Raw genomic sequence first — 16956 nt, forward strand, 5'->3', positions numbered from 1 at the left:
AAAATGGATTCATAAAAACCGGAATGTATCTACCGTGTTATGGGGGGGTCGACTGTATTATAATCAATTTCATAAAATTTCTTTGTATTGAATAATATTTTGTACATGTACAATATTTAGAGAAACTCCTTTCAAATTCAGCTAATTTTCTTTATATTTAACAAATTATCTGTAAAAATATATTTTAAAATATATGTATTTACATATACACAATTTTATACTTTTAACTTAATAAAATTACCAATATTAAAAATTCATTTTAAAATCAGAAATAAAATAAAAAAATTTTAATAACCAAGAATTATTTAAAAATAAATCAGTAAGTAAATTTAATTTCATTATTTAATTATCCAAAAAAAAAAAAAAAATTGTATTTAGTGAAAAACTTTAATTAGTAATAATATTTAAATAAAGAAAAGTAAAATATATTATTAATATTTGTTTTTGCTTTCAAAAACATATTCAAATCATTAATATGATTGTTTTTAATTTAATAAAATAAACTTTCATTCCCTTTCCAATAAAGATTTAAATCTTTCTATAGTAAAACTTATAACTTAATCTAATAAAATAAAATTATTTTTAAACAGTTTGATTTGAGAAAATGCCAAAAATTTATAATAGCAATTTTCTTCTTTAAAATGATTTTTGAATAAATTTAATGATATTTTATATTATTAGTTTTTCATTTGTTTCACTAAAAATAACAAATTAAAATTTTAAATTTTACAATAATAAAAATTTGCTATTTATTTATTTATTTATTTTTATCAATTATAAAAACAGCTATTAAAACACTGCAACTCCATCTGTATTTTTATTTATATTTTCTGAAAATAGCAAAACAGATAATAATAATTAATATATTTCAATTATTTGTTAATAAAATTCTGTTTGAAATATTAAAATTTGTTAATTTACTTATTATATTTTCTATCAATTTGCATATAAATAGATTTTACATTAATTGAAAGCATTCATTATCTTTTCCATTATTTAAACTATTTGCAATGTTTATTATTAATCTTATTAATAAGACATACATATATTTTTCATTATATTAATTTAAAGAGAAAATAAAGCAACCAATCAATAAATACTGTACTTTATAACACTTTGAAATATAAATAAAAACAAAATATTCTTATAGGAATTAACTTAGCTCTGAATGAACATTAACTTTTAATTCATTATAAATGTTTAAGATTTTATGCCTCATCTTCAGATCTTTAATTCAAATAGGAATTTGAACATTGTTATCTTGAAAACCTTGTAACCATTAGCACAAACAGCTATATGAATTGTATTCAAAACAGTGTTTAATATATGCCATTTAACAATTAATTGTTACCATATGTTCCCTATTACCAAGGTAAATGATATTTATCACATGTATCTGAAGATGAAATCTCATAGTGCTCCAAATTCAAATTCACAAATCTCACAGTAAATTCAAATTATTTTATTTGCTTTTCATTCAATAAATTTGTATCGTTTAATTGAATTTTGTTTTCAATTATATGAGCTTTATGTCTTTTTCATTGCATTTGGAGACTGCTTTATTTGCGGCATGTGTTGCATTACATGTACTAAGTAAAAATATAAATAAATTTAGTACCTTTCAATTACTGTATTCATTTTCATAACTTCATTTATTTCTCAATGCATAAAAAGTTTGTTGTTATATTCTGTCAGATCTGCTTCTTAATAAACAAAGATAGATTTTTTTTTGCTTGTTCTTTCTATGATAAATCCTGCAATCACATTTTAAGTTTTCAAAATATTTAATTACCTTTCATTAGGATTGTTATAGTATTAAATTTATATTAAAACACACATTAAAATCCAAACAAAGCTTAAATTTGTTTTGAATTTTAAACAGTATTTTTTGACAAAGATGGCAAATAAAAGATAACAATATTAAACTGAAATATCATTAATCCCTAATTATTTTTTCATTACTGCCTATCTTTGTGAGTCAAGATTGTGTCTTTTTTTTTTTTTTTAACATTAACAATATTCCTTTCTTTTTTTCATTTCCATAGCTATCTTTAAATCTCTATAGTTGTTGAGAACCAGTATCTTATAACCTGTATTATCTTAGCATCACCTCAATTGACTTTTTCATATAATAAAGCTTAAAAAAGAAACATTTAATGACTTTAATGTGTTGATTGTTTTTCTCATTGTTTTCTTTTTAATCTATAGTCTATTTTCTTGGCTGCTTTTGCTAAGTTTAACTATTTTCACCAAAATCAGAATAAATCTATACCAGGAGTGTGCCGTGACATTTGATGATAGGGAAGCTGTGTTTTTGTAACAAGCCGACTTCCAGGGGCAATCAGTCAACGATGGTCTAGGGTCCATTCGTATTCGTTTGTTCGATAAGCCAGTAAAAACCGTAGACTTCTCTAAATGTATTTTTAATTAATAGATTATCTAATGCACTTAATAAATAAGCAAGTTCAATATAATTAACTCTGTTATATTAGATTTAATAGATTCTCTATGCCCTCTAAGTGCCAATTCTCGTTTCGATAGCATCTAATAATTAAAATATAATATATCTATTAGCCGTAACTATCTCGTTATAATTTTCAATATTTATTTTATATTGTGTACTAATGTTAAATTCTATTCTATTTTGATTTCCAAATTGCTTCAATTTTACGAAAGAATCGATGCGAGATTTAAGATTTTCGTGTCTTTTGCCAGCTTTACTCAAATTATTTAAATCGTCAAAGCCAATCTCATTCTACACACTAATTTTATTTGAAAATAGTAGGCAAGGCCAACAAAACAAATTTTGCATTTTTATGCATCCACAAAGCCATTTTATATCTTCATAAATTTTATCATGAAAATGTCGAACAAATTTTTTCTTTTTCATTATATGGTCTCGAGCCAAAACTTTTTGAAATAAATTTTCGATATCACAATTACATTCTAAATTGCTAGCTATAATATAAGGGCTAAAATTAAAAATAAAATTATAAAAACTTACTTGTTAAAATAAAATGTGTGATGATATACAATTATACATACCTGGTACAAAATATTCAATTGTATGAATATACTTTTAAAGAAAATTATAAATATAGTTTTGTGAAGAAACGTACATAAAAATAGCATAAGATATTCTTTACTTTTTAAATATTAAAACAATCCACTTAGTTAAAAGTGCTCCCTATCAGTGACTCATGGATGGAATCAGAGACGATCTTGGTAGGTGTGCGGTGCATGCATGAATGCCAAATCCCGAGGGTGCTGGGATGAGGGTGATACCAGTTAACGTCTCTTTTGTCTCATCACTAGTATATCTCAAAGGACGTGACAGGGTTGTTGTAAATTTTAAACGTTTCTCATCATAGCTGTAAAAATCTAAATACGTTAAACTTAATAGATTGTCTGTCTTTTGTTTTCTAACTAATTCGTTTTAGGACCATGTGTTGTCCACGGAAATTTCCAAAATTTACAACTTTTCGGTCACTCTCGTCGAACTGGAAAAATTTCTGTCTTTATTACATCTAATACAGTATTTCAAAGAAATCGGTCTCCACTGTACTCGGCTATAGATTGGTTCGGTTAAGCTTTTGTTTAAGTAATATGTTGTTTCCGGCTCTTTCATCAGGGTTTTGTTTATGTCCCCAATTCCCTAATCGCTTAATTATTTAACTACTTCTTAAGTAGAAATAAGTCAAAACCGGTTACTTTGTAATTGAATATTTGCAGTCTCAGGAAAAAAGTGGAAAGACAAATTTTTATGACAAATGGATACATAAATTGTAAATTTAAGGAAAATAAATTCTAGAGCTTTTTTTTCGCACATCTCTCTCATTCATTAAATTTAGTTGTAAACGACGCTGTCGAAGTAACGGTTAATTTATTTTTAACATTGTACAAGAATTGTACGTTTTTTTTTTACATCCCCTTAGAGATGGGACGTACAAAATCGTAATATCACTGGTTTAACATTGAAATCCATGAGTAATATAAAATCGGAGAGCAGAATAAAAATATCAAATATTTTAACGGATTTTTTTAAAACTCCTGCCAACTATACAGAACTATCATAAAAACATACCAGTAAATTCTTATCGGTTGGGTTAAGTTATAAATCTACTCGTTATTCACGTAATCGGTCAAATATCTAGCGGGTGGGCGGCTAACAGCCCAGAACCGGTCCTGGATAGAATTGGAAGCGCTGGAATGTGTAGCATCAACTCAAGGTCGTAGGCTTCCACCGGCTAAACTGGGTGATGTTGGTGCTCTGTAAAGTGCATGTGCAAATCTGGCTTTTTGGAATCTGACAATACAGAGATTCCATTCCGCCACTAATATTTGAATATACAATAGCAATCTTATTTTTTTTCACACGTGTAGTATAGAAATTTGTAATAAGATACATAATGCGGTTATAATAAAATATTGTGCGATTATTTTCATATAATTAAAATTAATATGTATTTATTTTTTAGAAAATACAAGGGAAGCNCTAATTAACTCTTTTATATATATAATTATGTAATTCTACTTATTAATAATTTAGTTCAAAAAAGCAACAGTTATTTAACTTATATGAATCATTTTTGACATTTAACTCAATGAGTAAGTAAACAAATAAATTATGGTTGTAATTTGATTCTGAAATATTTTTCATAAATTTAATAAATCTATATAATCATTGGACAAAAAATTTAATGACAGAACAGATATTTTGCCTAATCTGTGAAAGAAGAAATTCAATAATTTTAATGCAATGTTTTTTTTTTATCTATAAATTCTCTAACAAGTTGAAACAGGTTTACACTTGTTTCTTCTAATTCTATGTCACGACTTGGTGCATTTATCGACACTTGACAAATAGTTTCATCATCCACTTTTAATTCATACAGATACGGGCTTTCGTCCCTCTTCAGTCTGTTACATCGATAGTTTGTGACTTGTGTATACAGTATCAGTCAGGCACTTTCCGTACTTCCCACTATTTTTGTTTCAATTTTAACGATATTTAAGACTAGCAGACCCTGCCATGCATTGTTGTGGCTTTTTGAGCCACAACAATGCGTGGCAGGGTCTGCTAGTGAATATATAAATATAAATCATTTTCAAGTTGATTTTTTTTTTTATTATATACACATTCATTTAGAATACTGAATTAAAAGCATATAACTTTTTAAATCTTCTGTAAAATTTTTATAATTTATATAAGTTTAAATTTATAATTACTTTAAATTATATCTCAAATAAAATCAAAATTTTTCTGAAATTACCAACAACAAAAATTATACCATATATAAAATATTTAATATAACTGTATATCTACTTCTAATGAACTGTTATTTAAAAAATAATAACAAAAGTTGTTAAAATCCAAAAGTTTAAAATATGTATTTTGATTATGTATTGATTAAAATTGTCAGGCCTCATTATTTTCTATTAATAATGGTACATTTAAGAGTGTTTATTTTTATTGATGAATCATTTAAATTTTGTTTGAAGTAAATCAGTTTATTTATAGTATTGCGAAACTTATTCTACATGTTTATTTTCTTTGGCAAAACACATCTACTTTTTTCCTACTCTTTCCAAAATCAATACTGGTTCAATAGCTTCAATATTTTTAATTCCATTAATATAGTGAAAACATAAATCGAACATAGCTGCTCTCTGCTAGAAACATCAGATTTGTATTTTTTAACATTTCATTTCTTTCAGTATTTATTATATATATAATCTTTGCCTATTAAGGTCATTGAATTCAATATGATGTTGCTTGTCTGCTTCTTATTTATCTTTTAGAGTCCTTGTTATCTTCCAACAAATCATATATTGTTTAATTTCTACATATTTTTAACACATTTGTGCTGCCTGCTAATTGAAGGATCTGTGCATCTTAATTTTTGTATTCGCGTTTTTCATGAACTATAGAGGGCGCTGTATTTTTACAAAATGGCTACTCTATCTGGGTCATTTGTTAGTCGTCAATGTAAAATGAATTATATATTACTATCTGATATAATGAAATATGCTACTTGTAGCAGTTCATCGAGAAATTTTATAGAAGGAGAACAAGTATTACTAGCAGGACACGTCATTTTATGTGGTATTATCGAGAAAAACGAGCAAGATCGTTCTGTACATTTTTGTGCTCTTTGTCTGCAAACATCAGCATTTACTTCTATCCCACACAAAATTACTGGAATTTTAAAGTTTATCGACATATCATATAAAATTGAATAGAATTACATTTTATTGAAGATAATCCTATAGTATNTGATTCTGAAATATTTTTCATAAATTTAATAAATCTATATAATCATTGGACAAAAAATTTAATGACAGAACAGATATTTTGCCTAATCTGTGAAAGAAGAAATTCAATAATTTTAATGCAATGTTTTTTTTTTATCTATAAATTCTCTAACAAGTTGAAACAGGTTTACACTTGTTTCTTCTAATTCTATGTCACGACTTGGTGCATTTATCGACACTTGACAAATAGTTTCATCATCCACTTTTAATTCATACAGATACGGGCTTTCGTCCCTCTTCAGTCTGTTACATCGATAGTTTGTGACTTGTGTATACAGTATCAGTCAGGCACTTTCCGTACTTCCCACTATTTTTGTTTCAATTTTAACGATATTTAAGACTAGCAGACCCTGCCATGCATTGTTGTGGCTTTTTGAGCCACAACAATGCGTGGCAGGGTCTGCTAGTGAATATATAAATATAAATCATTTTCAAGTTGATTTTTTTTTTTATTATATACACATTCATTTAGAATACTGAATTAAAAGCATATAACTTTTTAAATCTTCTGTAAAATTTTTATAATTTATATAAGTTTAAATTTATAATTACTTTAAATTATATCTCAAATAAAATCAAAATTTTTCTGAAATTACCAACAACAAAAATTATACCATATATAAAATATTTAATATAACTGTATATCTACTTCTAATGAACTGTTATTTAAAAAATAATAACAAAAGTTGTTAAAATCCAAAAGTTTAAAATATGTATTTTGATTATGTATTGATTAAAATTGTCAGGCCTCATTATTTTCTATTAATAATGGTACATTTAAGAGTGTTTATTTTTATTGATGAATCATTTAAATTTTGTTTGAAGTAAATCAGTTTATTTATAGTATTGCGAAACTTATTCTACATGTTTATTTTCTTTGGCAAAACACATCTACTTTTTTCCTACTCTTTCCAAAATCAATACTGGTTCAATAGCTTCAATATTTTTAATTCCATTAATATAGTGAAAACATAAATCGAACATAGCTGCTCTCTGCTAGAAACATCAGATTTGTATTTTTTAACATTTCATTTCTTTCAGTATTTATTATATATATAATCTTTGCCTATTAAGGTCATTGAATTCAATATGATGTTGCTTGTCTGCTTCTTATTTATCTTTTAGAGTCCTTGTTATCTTCCAACAAATCATATATTGTTTAATTTCTACATATTTTTAACACATTTGTGCTGCCTGCTAATTGAAGGATCTGTGCATCTTAATTTTTGTATTATTTGTACAAGCAATCAACAAGAGTAGTTTTTTATTTATTTATTAGGATTTTATTTAGTTTTAGGGTTTTTTTAGTTTTTTATTTATTTATTGGTTTGATATAACTTTATATTCAATCATTGTAAGGAATATGATGCATACAAGAAATTATTTTAAAAATACATAAATACTAATAACATAAAAGCATACAAGAAATCCCAAAAGTCTATTCTTATAATGATAATATGTCAAAATGTTATTACTATCAATAATTATTATTATATACTTAAATTTGTAAACATTTATATTATTTCATACATAAATTATTTTAGAATATTATATGATAATTATTTATGAGATAAAATTAAAATGTTTACAAAAATTACTTTAGTGCTAGCTAGTATAATTTTATTGGTGTCTTAATTAAGAAAAATAGATTATAGTAAATGAAAGAAATTTAATTAGAATGCATTGCAGTTATCCCACAATAGGTAAAGGTTAGAAATAAAATTTGCCTCAATAAATGAATAGTTATCGCTAAACATGTTTTTGTGCTTGTAACTTGCAGAAAATTACTAGAACAAAATTAAAACCTTCACATAACACAACTATTGTATATCCTGCACCTATAGGAGCAGCCATTGTTCCATAGATATGAGTTTGTAATTCTAATTTAAAATCAGCATAACTCAATCTTCTTTTAAGTTGTCCTTTAAACATCTGGGATTATACATCTGTAATTTTCCCTATCAAATAATAATAATAAAATAAATTTTGGCATTATTTCCTTTTGTTTTTATTTAAAATGTAAGAAATATTTCCAACATAGTTATTCAAAATATTTTTTGTTATTATTTATGACTTTATTTATATAATATTCCAAAACTAATCAGCTTTATTTTTTCTTCTAAAAGAGTTTGAATATTAAAACATTTATAATTTCATCTGTACTTTAAAATTTGTAAAAATTTTATAACTTAATAATATTTGAAGAGAGTATTATATTTTAAATTCATTAAAATTATATATATGTGCATTCTATTTCATTCTTACCTAAAGAAGATGAGTTGACTTTTCATAAAAATTATTTCTTATATTTGTGTATACCATTAAATTGAACACCATAAGGCATTTATTTGTATTCGCTTGTATTAATATATAAAAAGAAATAAGATTAAATTTAAATCTATTCAGGTCTTATTATAATGTTATTTGAAATTTATCTGTAAACTGATTTATTGTAGGATTAAACTGTAATTAGGAAATGAACATATCTATATTTTAAGTATAATAAACTAATTTTGAACAGTTATTGATCATTAAATAAAACTGCAAAGCATTTAAAGATTTAAGCATATACTTTTTATATACGATTTAAATTCATATTCAAATAACATGATACATTTATATTTATATTTTAGACATTCTTCAGCTGATAGTTTGTTTAAACTAACATATTCTAAATTTCAAAACAAATCTTTTAATTACTATTTAATTATTTTAATATTTAAATGGATTATATTTCTGTAAAATTTATTTGTATAATTTTGCTATTGAAGCTTATTTTCAAAATTCTATTTGAACTTCAGCAACTGAAACAGGATTAAACAACAAAACAGCAGAAAAAATTAATAAGAAGAGATTTTTCTAAATAACTTCAGCTGTTTCAAGAATTCTTATAAGCATACATTACCTACTTTCATTCGATAACAAATAATTTTTTTAATATAAGGATATTCCATATATTTCTTAGATCAGACTTTTATCTTAATAATTGTAAATGTTGTTCTATTAATGAATTATGAAAATTAAAATTGAGTGACAGTGAATAATTAAATCTTTAATCTTTATGTTTTGCTTAGTTTGAGGAAGAATATTTTTTTTTAATCTTTGATTACATGTATGAGTATTTATTGAACAACAATATAATTTATTTGTGTTTATTAAATAAATACAGATTACAAATTACAATAATTATAATTGTTATGATTATAATTATTTTCTTAAAAATCCCAACTTAATATTTTTATCAAAACAAATTTTATAATAATCTGTATTTATCTGCATCAAATATTTTATAAAATTTATCAACTACACATCACATATGTTATAGATTATAATAGTAATTCTGACTATAAAGATTATATTATTTTTACTCTAATATAAAAAATAAAATGATTAATCGAGAGAGAGAATGCTGATCATCAGACAATTTCTATAGATATTTATTCCTGTAAAGATCTTTTATAATTATAGATTATTAAACATAAAGATGCTTTTTAGACTACTGAAAAACATTAAAAATTCTCATTAATTTTCATATATTGTATATCTTAAATGAAAAAAGTTGCATATAAATAAATGAAAATAAATAAAAACATTTTAAAATCAGAATACAATATAAAATTAAGCATTACCTTTGAGATAATCCCCAATGAAGATAATGATATAGCTTTTTTCCATCTTTGATTCTTTCCATCCCATGGGCACTAAGAGGACCTTTCCCCTTCATATCCATCAAACTAGATGGTGAGGGATAGGTCCCAATCAATCTGGAATAAATCACCCAAGAAAAATATTTGTGGTTGCTCTCTAGATTTGATTCCAAATTCTCAGTGGTAGATTGATGCTTTGATCACCTTGGACATTTTGCCTTCAATGATATAGGCTATGTAGTACTACTGAATTGATTAATTCAGTAGTACTACATAGCCTATATCATACCTACATATTCTGCTAGGTTAGATTTATAGAAGAATTTTCAGCTAAATTCAATTAAAATATCATTTTAATTTTGAACAAATCTGACAAATGTAGTTACAATATCATAGATATGTCACAGTATAACTATTCTTGAAATTGATGCTGCATAGATACTCAGCCAGAAATGACAAAAATGTAAGGACTATGAAACAAAAAAGAAGCTTAGACTAAACTTTTGTGAATTATAACATGATAAAATATTGACTTGCTTTATCAACATTGTTCATTTAGTGTTAAAGTAGTGTTCAATGTATTCCATGCATTTCTCCAGCAAATGGTAGTGCCATAATTCCTTGGGCTGTTTTTTCCTAGTCAATATGTCAATCAGGAAAAATCAGGATACACTGCCAAGCATTCATCATATCATCTCTGTTAGTAAACCTCTGAATCTTGCAATTCTTCTTTGATCTTTGAGAAAAAAGGTCAGAATCATATAAACTGAGGTCTGGTGAATAGAGAGGATGTTCCGAAATCTCCCAACCCCATCTATGGATGCATGACCAAACAGGCTTGGGAGTATGAGGTTATTGTTGTGCAGGACAATCAAATGCAGATGAAAATGCTTTCTACAAATACTGGAATGATGATAATTTGGTAGAAATGAACAATACTAAGAACACAACAATTAACACCTAAATGCTAATTCCAGCACTGAATGAACAAAAAATTTTAATGCTCAAACATTTTCGGCCATCTTTTAGAGGCCCTCCTCAGGATGAAACACACAAAAAAACAGTTCTATCATTTGAAATCTTCTAACCGTCCAAATTTTTAAATATTTAAACGATGTACCGTACGATATAAAAATCATTACGGCCGAAAACGTTCGAGCATTAAAAAAAATTTTTTTGTTCATTCAGTGCTGGAATTAGCATTTAGGTTTAATTGTTGTGTTTAGTATATAGTTCCAGTTTACTTGTGCTAGTTTTTTGTCCAATACTAAGAAGCATGTAACTAAGTTTCATCTATTCTATTTAACTCTTTCTGTTGTGGACACTCTAGAAAATGGCTAGGGTTTTTGACTAATCTGGATTTGATTCCAATTCACCAAAGTTGTAGGCTGCATCTTAACTGCTCTTACATCTGGCTATCAGTTTCATCCATTATAGCAATTCAATGCAAAAAGTCATCATCGTCATTATTTTGGCATTAAAAATTGCTTCTCTGTCAAGATACATCTGCCAAGACATGAGGTATCCACTGAGAATGAATTTTTCTTTTATGCCATATTTTTATAAGAATGTGATGGACTGTATAAACCAGTGATGAGAAACCTTTTCTGGATGTGGGCTGCAAGTGCACTTCGTAGACTTCTGGTGGATGGCATGCATTTTTCTTACAAAATTGCAGGCTAAAATAACATATGCTAATAACATGCAAATAATATATAGTTTATGTTCATCTTTTCACTAGTTGAGTTTGAATATTCTTTATTACAAACATCAGCTTAATTAGAGTGCATAATGGCATGAGGCAGAAAACAGAAAAATAAGCTTATGACGACAAAACCCCAAAGGCTGCAAATTAACACCTCAAGGGCTGCATGTGTTCCGCAGACACATGCAATCTTTGCTAATGACTGATGTAGACAATAAGATCAGTCTCTGCTGATAAATTAACATAGCTACACTCCTGATCAATCTCAAGGTAAGGCAAGGCACAATTGCAATTGACAAATTGTTATCTTTTGTTAGTGGATGACCAATGCATTGTTTGTCCACCATTTGATATCTTCCACTTTGAATCATTGAATATGGGAGAACATTATTGACTTCAGCTTCTACTAGTTCCTTGTGATACTGTTTCAGTTAATCTATGTTTAACAGCAATTTTTAGATGGCTTCACTATTCCAAATGAGATGACATTCTCATAGACTCAAAAATCCAGGCAATTCTCACAAGATATCTCAGCTGATGTTACTATTGCTTGTATCAGTTTCAAATTAATTTCATTTCTGAGATGAGTTCAAAACTGACTTTTGTAATATAACTTTATTAATCTTATAAGATTTTTTTTCTTATAAAAAATCTTAGTTTTTGAGATTAATATATAGTTGTCATGACTTATCAAATGTACAGTATATAACTAAATGTTTGAATTTATTTCAAGTTTGTCTAATGGAACAGAAAACACACAAAATTAAACATGGAATAAATTCATCAGAATTATATGGTAGAAACTGTTTTAAGTATTTCAACATACAAAATGGATTAAGTTTATGAAAGTTACATTGAAAAAGATAGCAAAAATTTGACTTAATAAAAGATTTGAGTCAAGAGTTTGGCTTATTGAGGGTCAACTGTATATCTAAAATTTAGTATTTTTTCTCATCTATTTTTTAAAACAAGACTGTAAAAAATTTTAAACAATCCCTTTAATTAGAATAATAATGCAAGTATTACTATTGAATTTTTTTGTAATAAACTGTATAATATATCACAGTCATTAAAAAATACAATGCTTTAAAGATAAAATGTTTTAAACAAGATTAAACAGACTTCTAAATACCAACATTGTACTTTTTTGACTGATTGTTTCGATAGGGTCCTATACTTAACATATTATGTATAGGTACAATAAATGCATTGCTTATATTAATAATAATAATTTATATATATTTATAATTTTAATTATTATTATTTTTATTTCTAGAGACCCAAATATTTTTAAAATAGCAAAATTGTGAAATTATTGTGATTAATAGAAAAATGTTTTAAATTCAAAAACATTAAATAAATTATCTGAATTTTCAAGATTATTCATAGTTTAGTAATAGAATGGTAAACAAAAACAAATTCAGGACTGCAGAATAGTTATTACACAAACACTGGACACACAGCATAAAACTCAATCATCTAAATTAAAATAAATTTAATTTATTGATTTAAAATATTAATAAAATTATAACATATTTATTAATATTTTATTCTTATTTTGTTTTGGATAATTAAAATTATTTTATAACAATTTAATGCTTGTCAAAATCCAAATTAAAATTTTATACGTTGAATATTGGAAATGAAAAATTAATTATATTTACAAAAATTCTATATTTCCATTAAATTCAGCATATTTAAAATACATTAAATTATAGGATAGTGTGCAGTTAAGATAAATATTTAAGAATTATTTTTATAGAATGAATTTAGTGTAAAAAACAAAACAAAAACACCACCACCATCTGATGAATTAATTTTCACTTCAAGTTATTAAATATAAAGTTTTACATGTGTAATTTGTCAAAATTCTTAATATCCATTTGGAAACTATAATATAAATTAATTTTTTCTAAATATCACAATTTTAATTCTGAACTCATTTTTGGACTCCTTGTTAGGTGAAACTAATCAAAATAAGCTTACATGTTAGTTGTAGAAATCAATACAGTGCACTGTAGTCAGGGTCATAGCTGGAGCATTTTGCACCAGGGGTAAACTTAAATATGACACCTTTTTGGATAAGCCTTTCATTAACGCTACAAATTTAAAAATCATAAAAAAAATACTTTTTATTAATATAATGCATATTATATTTGTATATGACAGTTTTCTATGAATTTCTTAGTTCACTTATGTGACAATTTTGGAATTTTGTTGCTCTGGACATGTGCCCCCTTACCAGTCTTTCCATGGTCCTTTCCATGGTCCTGACTAGTTAATCCAAATCAATTTAGGTGGTCTGCTAAATGTTCCAGCCAAAAACTAAACAAAATTTTAGACAAAGTATTACAAATTTACCATGTTTTAAAAAATATTGACTTGCTCTTCTTCATATACAATTCCACTAAATAACTCTGTACAGTACAATAATTAGTTCAGTTTGGTGAGAATGCATTGTATTTAGCTACTTGATGTTTTAGAAACAAGCTTTCAGCTTCAAAAATGTTATCAAGTAACTGAATGCTGACTTCTATAACTAATCTGCTAATTTATTTTGATTTATTTATTGTAATTTTAATACGATTTTTAACAAATTAAAATAATAGATATTGATAAATATATATATATAATTTATTTAATTATTAATTATATGTATTTTATTACAGGTATAACAGGGCCTGATGTTAATGGAATAGATAACAACCATGGACAAACAGCAACTGCCAATCTGATTCAGTTTAGTGACATAGCCCCATCAAAATCTATGCCAGGAAAAATGTCTCCAACAGTAGCAAAAGTGGATGCATAAAAATTTAATTAACTAACTTTAAAAATCAAATCCTCAAACTATACAAAAGACCAAGTTATAGTAAAATGTAACATGTCATTGCAATTATAATATTGCCAACACAATGGCAAAAATTTATTGAATAATATAATATTGAGAAAAGTACTTTTTCTACATATTGCAGAAAATGAACGAAGTTTTATATCGCGCGAATGGGACCAAATAGCTTCCGTCAGACTAATGCATGTATGGTCAATTCTGCTAGTGACAGTAATAGTGGCTCCACTGTTTTACATTGTTGCCAACTTCCATGCATTATCAATGTATATTGCAAATATCTATACTGAATGCACATATAGAATAATGACAGGCTTACGAAACGCACACTTGCTGGTTTATAGATATAGCCAATGCTGCAAGAATGGGCAAGCATGTTAGATGGTTCTTCAAAGATTACAATGCTGGATATATCTAGTCTACAAATTTACTTTTATAATGAAGAAATGGGATTAAAAAAGACTTGTTATTAGAAATGATTTTAATGACAAGTGTATAATAATAAGTGTGATAATGTTGAATTATATAGAATAGCAGATGCAAAAAAAGGCTTAAAGTTAATAAGGAAAATAGTTTTGTGTTATGCATATTTAATGACATTTCAGCCAAGAAATTTTGTTTCTAATTATTATTTATTGCAATTTTTTAAATTATCCAGCACAAATTTTATTGATCTGTCCTGATGATGTGCAATTTTATCCAAAATAGAAGTTATTATTATTATTAAAATGCATTTTAGAAAAGTATACTATATTAATTATATACAGTAAATAAACTAGGTATACTAATAAGAATGAAAACTAAATTTTATGTGATAACTGTAAAAGAAACCTGATGGATGGGACCAAGAACAGGATATTTGCATATTAGTTTTGAAGTCAAAGTGGGCAAATATTAAACTGCATGTTTTATTAATCATTTGATTTGTATCAATATCATTAATCATAATTAGACTAGGAATCAATAATTATTATTTTTATTTGTTATTCTTAATATATTCAAAACTTTAAATATTAGACTTGTCATAATATAATAGTTAGTACATTAGATATTTTGTGTTAAATGATAAAACAAATGAGAAATTTACTTGGATTAATATAATTTAAATAATTGCAGAGAACGTTTGACTTAAGCACTGGTACACATTTACTGCAGTGAGAGTGCAGGCAATTACAACATGGATTAAATAATGATGTATAATATGCAACCATGGTATTTCTATTTCTTCCTATCACTTTGTGTTTTGGTGCCAAAATTTACTTTTCCAATTTTAAGTTTTCCTATGCTTACAGACTGTCAACAAACATGCACAGAATGATGATAAATTAGTCACAATTGCCTTCCTTTTGCACATTTATCTTTGACTGCCAAAAATCTGTGCTAAATATCTTTTGTACATTTACATCTGTATGATGAAACTGTACTAATAATTCTATCATACTGATCATATCAAAACTGATGTACTGGTCTTATAAAAGGAACACTGGCAGGTTATGTGCCTTCAGTTTTCTTCTCTACTGGAGATATGAATATACAAGTTCTTCTTTTTTTTTTTAATATTTTATACAACAAAGATCAATGATCTGAAGCAAAAATCTCTCAGTGTTCCAAAACTGAAGAAGATAAAAGTTTGCTCTTCAAAGTGTTTGTTCTGTTTGGCCATAAATTGTGTCCCATTTTTCATTGGAGTCATCTACATACACTTGCCACATTATTTTGATTTAAAAGCTTGCTGCACTCTCCTGTCATCTATTGTGATGAATGTACAAGTGCCTGCCTGCAAGATAACTATTTTCACTGTTTCTATAATATATGTAATATATATATCAACTATTTAGATTACCATGGTAATCATTAACCTGCACAGACAGTACAAATAATCAAGAGAGTTAACAAAAAAGACTTCAAAGTCTGAATGATATTAAACAAAATGTAAATAAATTTTTGTAAGGTACAGGAGAAAGAAGACAGTAACCTGAGAGCAAAGAATTTCAAAAAACATGCAAGATTAAACTGAAATCATCAAATTGTTTCTTCAGTTAACATCACTACCATCATAACCATTTTATCTCATTCACTGTCTTTCAAAACTTGTTACATAATTTAGTCTGGTGAATATATGTAATTTTAAACTTGTGTTTATTTTGTTTATTTTAAAGACTTAAAATCCTGAATGTAGATAACATTTCTTAATCCCCAGTTCATCATACTAATGCATCTCCTGTTAATGGTAGTATTGTATGCACAGGATTATCATCACTGTTTATAAATAACAATAAAAAATAATTATATCATTCAAGTGCATTACTGACAAAAATTGTTTCAAATTTTTTACTTGAAAACATTTTTATCCAGTTGAAATCCAAAATGAATGATAAATGAAATTTAAAAAAAATAGTTAATCATAGAATACATTTTAAAAATTAAAATAAAATGTATTC

General features: G+C 26.1%; 2 protein-coding genes across 3 annotated transcripts in view; one reads left to right on the forward strand and one right to left on the reverse strand.

The window, feature by feature from the left end:
• Nucleotides 1-14715, forward strand: part of LOC111625497 (potassium voltage-gated channel protein Shaw-like) — an 81245-nt gene extending 66530 nt beyond the window's left edge. The window contains exon 4 of one of the 2 annotated variants that reach the window (XM_023368643.1): nt 14337-14715. In XM_023368643.1, coding sequence (XP_023224411.1) covers nt 14337-14479 — 143 coding nt within the window. In that variant the 3' untranslated portion in view covers nt 14480-14715. The remainder of the gene's footprint in view (nt 1-14336) is intronic. The other variant, XM_023368644.1, reaches the window with a different exon arrangement.
• Nucleotides 14716-16309: 1594 nt separating this feature from the next.
• Nucleotides 16310-16956, reverse strand: part of LOC111625524 (NAD(P) transhydrogenase, mitochondrial-like) — a 1894-nt gene continuing 1247 nt past the window's right edge. Inside the window, exon 3 of the mRNA XM_023368687.1 lies at nt 16310-16318. Coding sequence (XP_023224455.1) covers nt 16310-16318 — 9 coding nt within the window. The remainder of the gene's footprint in view (nt 16319-16956) is intronic.

The sequence above is a fragment of the Centruroides sculpturatus genome, unplaced genomic scaffold, assembly GCF_000671375.1.
Source record: "Centruroides sculpturatus isolate CEXI.00-Female unplaced genomic scaffold, Cexi_2.0 scaffold105, whole genome shotgun sequence".
Classification (NCBI taxonomy): Eukaryota; Metazoa; Arthropoda; class Arachnida; order Scorpiones; family Buthidae; genus Centruroides; species Centruroides sculpturatus.